The sequence below is a fragment of the Echiichthys vipera genome, assembly GCF_963691815.1.
Source record: "Echiichthys vipera genome assembly, chromosome: X".
Classification (NCBI taxonomy): Eukaryota; Metazoa; Chordata; class Actinopteri; order Perciformes; family Trachinidae; genus Echiichthys; species Echiichthys vipera.
Genome location: NC_139825.1, coordinates 24,651,404 through 24,660,471, shown reverse-complemented (window position 1 = coordinate 24,660,471; position 9,068 = coordinate 24,651,404). Strand labels below are relative to the sequence as shown.

At 36.5% G+C, this 9,068-nt stretch overlaps 1 protein-coding gene across 1 annotated transcript in view; it reads left to right on the top strand.

The window, feature by feature from the left end:
• Positions 1-774: 774 nt before the first annotated feature.
• The window catches only part of cfap20dc (CFAP20 domain containing), a gene marked incomplete at its 5' end in the record, with an annotated part of 58,833 nt that continues 50,539 nt past the window's right edge, over positions 775-9,068 (top strand). The window contains 8 exons of the mRNA XM_083939557.1: positions 775-795; positions 899-988; positions 1,830-1,923; positions 2,014-2,086; positions 3,040-3,154; positions 3,281-3,428; positions 4,268-4,414; positions 8,873-8,977. Coding sequence (XP_083795683.1) covers positions 775-795; positions 899-988; positions 1,830-1,923; positions 2,014-2,086; positions 3,040-3,154; positions 3,281-3,428; positions 4,268-4,414; positions 8,873-8,977 — 793 coding nt within the window. The remainder of the gene's footprint in view (positions 796-898; positions 989-1,829; positions 1,924-2,013; positions 2,087-3,039; positions 3,155-3,280; positions 3,429-4,267; positions 4,415-8,872; positions 8,978-9,068) is intronic.

Sequence of the window (9,068 nt, the reverse complement as noted above, 5' to 3'; positions counted from 1 at the left end):
TGCAGTTAAACAGTTATGTGCGAATATTCAATGTTATTTCCCTCCAATTACTGATTTGATTAATTGAAAGTGATATTGAGACCGCAGACCATATATTTTTCTCATCTAGGGTTAAACAGACATTTTGGCTTGACATCCACAAATGGATAAAACAAAATATCTCATAATTTCAAGCTTCTATCTCCAGAGACAATGTTACATATAGTATAATACTGCAAAACACAAAACGATCTGTTGTAATGTATTTCTATTTCTGGCAACATTTTTCATCCACAAAAATAGAATACTGAAATAATCCCCCAATTTCATTTTTTTCTCAAATTGATTTCAAATATACATTCAGCACTTGGTAAATGAAAAAAAAAGTCACAAACAATATATGATATTGTATAACACTTCCCCACTGTGTCAACTGAATAACTGTGAAATGAAAACTGTATTTCCCCTTTGAGAGGACATTGGTTGCTGCTGGCTACAGTAGCGTCAGGTAACCATGGAGACATCCTGTGTTAGCTCATTGCAATTTCCTTGTTAGCTAACTTAGCTAGCTAATTGTATGTCCTACAACTGCGTCGATATTGTATGGCTTGGTTTGGCTTTTTAGTGTAACGTTAACGCTTCAAACGCTTTGGGGTTATGTAACTAATAGTAAAACAATATTTTATCTGGCCTGGGTAAACCATAATTAGTAAGTAACCATAGACTGTATAGTAGATACCGTAGTAGGCTAACACGCACATCGATATTATTTCCCAACCGTTAACGTGACGTAAAATGTTCAGGAATAATTATCAGGTAACGTTAGTTTGATTTAAACTTTGACCTGTCTAATATGAGCTTTAGTTTGGTGTAACATAACATGACCTGCAGGCTAAATCTTGAAGGCTGTTTCTCGCAGGGTGGAGCTGTTGTTGAGATCTTCACTGGACAAGGACAAGACCCTGTAGCAAAATGGAAACTGTGTGGAGGTCCGTCATCCATACGTAAGGTGAGTTTTCAAAGCTGCTAGTTTACCTTTTAGCCCCTTCTTATGGTGATGAAATAATCGATTTGTATTATGTAACTTAAATTGTAACAACCGCTGTATATATTTCCACAATGCCCCTAACACTTGGCTATATGTATTATATTTTGCACTGATGCTGGCATCATTTCAGTCTGTACAGTTGTTTGCTCTGTTTTGTTGTCTCTGTTTCATATAACTTCCCTATGTGCCCTTGAATTGGAGCTTGAATTGTATTGAATTGAATTGAACTGGCCTCATGTCCTTTAGTCAAACTGGCACCGGCCTGGTTAGACAACAACAAAAACAATCTAATTCAGTCCAATAAACATGATGCCGTTAACAAGGTCTGAATGATTACCACAGGGCTTAGTTTAAACCCCTAGATGAAGCACAGTGCATCAATAATTGAACTTTAAGCTGTAATCCCAATTGTTCTATATTGTACAAGTTCCCATGGCTGTCATCATTTAACCTCTTAAATCAGATGGACTGTAAAGATTACCACTTGAAAATGTTGGATGCCAGCACACTTTACAATTTGTTTGAGAGATCTGTGATCAAAATGAGGAAACCTATGTAATCAGTAAATTGCATTATCAGAGAACAAGCGTAACTCTTTGTGATCATTTTAATGTCAATGCCAAGAACTTGATACAAGTTTCATTCGTTCTTTTTTCATAATAGATTTTCATATAGGCTTATATATCCTTTCCATTTCAAACCTCATATATGCCCACCCAAAACATGTGGAGTCTGCTCTCAACAGCACTGTTCACCATAACTTAGCAAGACTGAGCAAGGTCTGTATTATTTCTTTCCTTAGGAGTACAATAAAGAAGTCAAAGGGTTTGTTTACTGTCTGGAGGGAAGCAGCCAGACAGTAAAGATGCAGATGCCAGAGAATGGGAAACTCTCTCGTAAGTAACCACATTTGCAGCCATTTATAAATTACATTTTGTAATGTTGCTCTCATGTTAATGGCAATTCACTTCTTCACCTTTTCTTAGTTGGACTTCTGCAAAGATTCTTGGTGCTTCAAGTGAATATTCCCCAGTACAAAGATTTTTCCATTGAGCTTGTGTAAGTACAGCAAGCTCAATGTTTCTTTTTATTCTTTTTTATACTTAATGGTAACTCACCTTGAACAACATTTGTGAGTGTTTGCTATTCCAGGTCTCCATAAATGTTTTACTCTTTGGTCGATCAAGGACTTTTATTACTTATGGTGCACCTCAATATGGTAGAGTAAATTAGCACCTTGTTATATACAAGAATAATTAATATTGTTATATATTCAGTGAAATATCGAAAATGATCATTGGATCACAGTGACCATTGAAAAAATATCAAAAGGCAGCATGTTTGCATCTAGTTCGAATAGCAATGAAGTAATGTACTGCATCATTTATGATAAATATATTGTTAACTTGCTACAAAGAAGGCTTTTATCATACCAGCCACAATGAATTCTTCAAGTTTATTTACAAAAGAATAGGCCAGATTTGTAAAACATAATGCAATATGTGGATTTTTATTGATAGAAAGAAGAATGCCACTGTGGGTTTATAATGTTCTTATGATCAATACAACACAATGTATTATGCAATCAAGACTCTACAGAAGTCTAAGTTGTAGTTGGAGTCTTTTTGTTTGTGCTCAAAACCCCTTATGTGTGAATTCATTTCATGATAAAATTCAATTTGTCAGACTCTGGCTGTGGTACTGTTTACGGTATTCTGTATATGGCTCTCTTTAGATTTTGCGAAGGAGATGTGTGAAGTTGAAATAAATTTTCACTAAAAAAGTTACTTACCTACTTTTTTACTCACACACAACATACGTTGAAGAACCCCGGTAAATATCTCTTCTTCCATTAGAGTGTGTCATGACAGCTGATTTCACAGCACTAGATAATAGTGAAATTACCTTTAAGAGCTTACCTTACAGACCAATGAAGATTGTGACTCTCTCTGGCTAGGACTTCTTCCATTGATGCTTGTGATAATTTATGTTTTGTTGTCTGTTTTTCACAGGATAACTGATTTAGAGCACCTGAAAAGGAGACTTCACGTATCGACAGTACATAAAGAGTTGTTTACCACACATTTGCATGCAAAAATACCTTTTGTAGGATTAAAACACAGTATTGTGAGTATCTAACTCATCCTTTTTTTTAGTATTTTTAGATTTGTTTTCCTATCTTTTTGTATGTATTGAGCTGCATGTGTAAGAGATCCTTTTAACGACAAAATCATATTGTTTCTGTTGTCTCAGTGGTCTACTTTGTGCATCGACCTTGTATCATTCACCGGTGAACTGTTCAAGGGTTTTTTGACACTGGATGGCATCACTGTGTTTGCTACCTGTAAAGTCCGCAGAATCTTCACCATGAAAACAGAGCCTACAGGAATGTCAGGTAATGGTAATAATAATGTAAAAAAAGAGCTTTATCAGCTTACCTTTTTAAGGTCCCATATTATTATCTTTAGTTTCATACTTAATGTTCAAAAACCACACTTCTCATACTGTCTGTCTGAATAGTCCTGTATTCAACCTCTGTTTGAAATGCTCTTTTTTAGCATCTGTCTCTTTAAGCCGCCCTCCCGAAAAACAAAACAAAACAGTGTGCTCTTGGTCAGCGTTTTTACGGGTCTTCCAGGACTGCGCTCTGAGTCTCTTCACTGTCATTGCAGCATTGCATGCATGACTGAAACAGCACTGCAGCCGCACTTTATACCTATATAGTATAATTGTAAAATCACAACCGTACAGAAGTCCTAACGGCTCAATTTATGAATACAGGCTTTTTGCATTTCTCTGTTGATTAAGCGTTTTGATACTTTCACAGTATTTATACAGCACCTTAACCTTCTATATGATTTAAAAAGACTCACTTATATGTGTCCCTTAAAGTCATCTTCATGAATGGTGATTTAAGCGAAGTAACTCAGTAGTCTTCATTTTGAGTAGAGTTTATATGAAATTGTATGGAGAGAGAAACAGTTGGTTGTTTTGTGTAAGCTGGCTGAGAGATGAGTGGTAGTTTTTGATTAACTCTAAAATGGCTCAGCAGAGCCAGCAACTGCACTCAGTGATGGCTTATTAGTGCACATCTACACTGCTTGCCATCAAAGACTGCTTGTCATTTGTATATTTCTGTTGATCAAAGTATTTGTTGTATGATGGTACTGAAAGTCATAGTGTTATTTGGTTTATTCTATGATTAGTTTAAATCTGAGATTGTTCTATTTTATTATCTAGATATGTTTCTCAGTGGATCTGGTCTAATGGACTTGATCCCTCGCAGTTGCCAGTTCCCATCAGATGTAAACCATGCCATTCAGGTGTTGAACATGGAGAATTTGCGGAAGGCAAATATGAGGACTGGACTGTTGAGCTCTGACTGTGGTAGGTAAGAGCAAATCACAGTATTGTGAATTGATCAATACACAATGGTAGAGAGTATGTAAAAACTGTACATTTACTCAAGCTCTAATACTCAGAGCTTATTTCATGGCGAATCCTGTCGGAAAATGAACACTATGAATTTTCACAATGTAAAACACTGAGGTCACGTAGTGATGCCCGAAGCGTTGGTTTTGTGCTTGTAAGCAAATGTTACTGCAATTTGAATTAGGATATTCTCAGCAACAAGGAGAAAACTGGTAAAATCTCAAAAAGACAATCAAATTAGTTGAATTTCTTCAAACCAGTCAGTCAGTCAATATTTTGGCATATTACTGTACACCCAACAGTTGTGGGCCACATTGTGCAGTGAAATACTGTATGATCAATTATAATTCCCATTGGTGTGGGCATGTTCTGTTTACTGGGCTTTATTGTTATGCCAGAAGATGCAATAATTTGTATCAATGCCTTGCTCAAAGTGTTGTTTGTTATGTCATTCTTGTTTAGCTTCAGCACAGCAGCAACTAGGTGTTGTCTGTGCAAGGCAATGTGGTTTTGATGCATTATGTGCATACTTTCTTGCTGGATCAGCAGCCTCTCTGTGTTTTAGCACCACCTGATTTACAAATTAAACACTATGCTTGAATACAATTTGGGTATTTACATTTTATGCTACTATATATTTACACTCAACTACTTTTTGGAAGAAAATACTTTTTACCCCACTATATTTATTATTTCAGCAATTGTCTACCAGTAAAACAAATGGTTTTCCACAAAAAGATAATAATTGATTTATTTTCCTTGTGTGAAATACCTGTGGTTCTCACTTTTGTGTTAATTTGCACCTCACCTGTACTCAGAGAGCTGCAATTATGTCCTCATATAAAACGACATGCACCAGTAATCCAGTTCCCCTGCCTCTGTGGCCTTTTTTATCAGTGCTTATTTATTTGTTCTGACAGCTGTCTAAGTCATGTTGAGTCAACCGGCAATGCCCATAGAAGAGAGAAAACCACACACAAGGAATAGCTTTTCATAATTAGCATCTGCATTATTAGCATAACATTCCTAATCATAATTAAAACGATTGCTATTAAAGTAGGCATCCAATTTAACTGTGACGAAGTTGCTTGGTGAATATTGTTGCTTCAGTACCCAACCTGTCAGAAACTGTTAACCATAAGCTACAGCAGTTTCTATTGCATGCAGTAACAAGCTGTGATTATCTTCATACAACAAAGTAATTCTGTTAATTCAAGGTCAATGATTTTTCGTAGATCAAAACCAACGCCCAAAATATATTGTGGTATATCAACTATCATATATCAAATTATATTCCTTATTGTTACCACATTCATTTATGGGCTTCTGCATATTTGAAGTACTCTGAAATTAACACCAAACCTACATCACCTGGGTCTGCTGCATCAAGGACTGTGACTTCCTCTTTTTCTTCTAACTTAGCTCTGTCTGTATCAGTTTGATGTTTCGGTGTGTTTTGTCGAATGAAAGTGTCTGTTCTCTGCTCTGATGAAGATCAGACAGAAAGTGTGTTTTTCCGTTAGCATCAGTGGAGATGGTCCTAATGAGCCCTGGCAGCAGGTTGTGGCCCTATCACGACTCCTTTGGCAGCCCATCATTTTTACAGGATGATATGGAGCAGATTAAAAGATTAAAGAAAAGCACCAGCTCAATCATTTCAGCAGTAGACTCTAATTTATATTTAGCCATTAAACTTAAACCATAAACTGCATGTTGTAATCAGTATAGGCTCTAATTTAAAGTAGAAAAGTTCCTGTTTTAAAAGTTTTCTATTCACAGTAAACAAAAAAAAAAAAAACTTTGAAAAGACTTTGTGGCCAGTGTGGAGGCGTCTTCGCGCTGATCTTTAAATTGCTGAATTGAGGCCTTCACACTGAACTGGCTTTAACCCTGCAATTTCATCTATATAAGAGATGTGACTTTTGTAAATCTGAAGCATAACCTAGGGAAGTGATTATTTTATCACTAACATGACTTACAGCAGACTAAGGAAATCGCTGCGGGGCATGTGCGAATGTAGACTGGAGTGTAGATGTGATACAAAAACTTTTTTTGATCATGAAGCCCATAACACATTGTAAATTTTGTTTAGCAACTTCAGCGTAGAGGATTGTAATGTTAATTGCAACTTCAGTAATATTTGGTCAAAATCAGTTAATTCACAGGGGAAGATAACGGCTCTAAATGCTGTTTTTCCATTCTACCTAATGGGAAGCTGTCTTCAATTAAATTAGCTAAATGAAACGATAAGAATGGCCCAAAAAATTTCCCTGAAAAACTACAACCAACGATGTACTATGCCAATTTCATCCAATCATCCAACCATACTACAGACAGAGTAAGGCTGCATACACTTACACTTATTTTCTCTGGAAATTATGAGAGATTTAAATATCTTGGTAAAAGGTGATAACACAAACATTGCATACGTTGTAAGAAAAGTCCTTAAAGAAAATCTTGACCAAACAACAAAGAGAAATAATGGTCAACTTCTTTTGCAGTTCCTGATCAGTCTACCACTGTCAGATCAACCAGTTATCAACGTCCCAGGCACCAGAGTGATTTACACAGAGCCTCAAGCCCCAGGGTATCAGGGCCACCCCCTCAAACTGGAAGAAAAAGCAGTGCAGCCTCAGACGGAATGGATAGAAGTGTACTCTTTCTCTCATATATCCCTTTTTGTCAAACATTACCATAAGTACAAAATAGAACATGTTGTCTTTGAACTTGTTTTCTTCTTTTGCTGTTCCCTGCAGGTATCCCCATCCAGTAGAATGAAGCAAAAAATTATTGCAGAAAGTGAGAGCATTGCCAAACTGAGTGAGACTTTATCACACGGAGAACCTCCCCACATTCTTCTTGAGGGTAGATTGGAATAAGACTTCATAATGTTTTATCTCATCTGCATGATTCCTGCACATATACATACCCGGGTCATCCAGCCATTACATTATCAAATCACTTTTTTGTAAAATGCACTGCACATACATGGGTCCAAATTCTTGTTTCTGTTGCATGTGCATGCCATACCAATCATCTTCCAAGTTATCTGTCTAATTATGGAAACTGGTACTCTTCCTGGACCCCAATAAGAAGCTGTTAACATGGAAGCAGATAATGGGAAAGAAGACCGTAAGAAAGAAAATTGTTATATTTATAGTCGTAATGTTGTAATGTGGACCCAGGAGCAGGATGCAGAGGTGGATCAGTTATCGCAAAAGACAGATTACTTCCTCATTTTTCAAAAGCATGGTCAATAATAGGTAAGCAGTCAGCGAGGGGTAATAGAGCCAGAAAGGGAGCTGACAGGGAGGCGTGTGTAAGGTGTGTACAACAGTTTGCCTAGGAATGAGTTGTTGGACCAGTATAAATACTAAGTGACTGATAGGAATAAGAAAATGTGAAATTAACTAAAAACTAAAACTAAAAAGTAGTTGAACCCTGGACAGAAATATAGCTGACAAGTTTTTCAGAGAATAACAGTCGAGTCCCATAGCTAGAAAACATTATTTAGAAAGAGCATTGCGTACTAGCTATGCTCACAATGTTGCACAAGTGCTCAGCAATTAATTGTTTATTATGGAAATACCAATATCACCACTTCCCAAATCCTCATTAATTTATAATGCCTCCAAACGTTGTTTCGAGTACAAAGCACGAATAACACTTTTTCTCATTTGCCAACAAAGTAAATCAAGGGGAAGCAGTGTTGGTATGATTTTGTTGGTATGCAGTGAAATGTCATCAACTGATCAGGTGACATGAAAGTGAAAATGTCATTTGCTAATTTTAACTACATAAATGGTAAATTCAGTGACACTGACTTTACCATTTCATTTAGAGAACAAGGAGCTAGAAACTTGATAGAGTGAGTCTAGTTGTCTTTGACTTAGTATCTCTAAATATCTTATGCCCTGTGTGACTGAGAATCTTCATAGATGAAAAATCACTTCTTGTGAATATCATGTGCACCAATGCAAGTGACTTAAAGTGCACTGCTAAAAGTGCACTCTATTCCTCTCATTATAAATCTTCCTGGGCTTAAGAATGTACTTGATTATTTTTGTGCGTCAGTAAAATCATTACATATGAACCAACAAAACAAGAGCACAGCTCTGACCGAGTATAGCATTTATCGTAAGTAAATACATTCTTTGAGCATGACTGAGCATGACTGAATGCAAAAACACACAAATAAAATTAATTAAAGCTCAACATAATGTAGCTGGATGTATTCTTTCTACACTAAATTAATGTAAGAAAATCAGTTGCTGAAATGCCTTCATTAATAGGGATGTTCACAGTGCATAATCAGTTCACATATATGCTTCTGGCAAGATATAATAACATTGTTGTTTGACTGTTTTGTCTTATAAAGCTTTTCTAATGTGCAAAGTACTATATGTACTGTAGGGACACTTTTACGGCCCCACCCCCCAAAAGACAGAGTGTTTGACAAGCAGGGATCTAAAAAGCTACGGGTCTACAGTGCTGGAAGAGAGAGAGTAGCATCATCTGGTAAGCTGAGTGCACTGCATCTTATGTTCTCTATGTTGCAATACACAGTATGGTTTGGTGATTGTGCCGTGGTTTAATATGGTATAAGTGT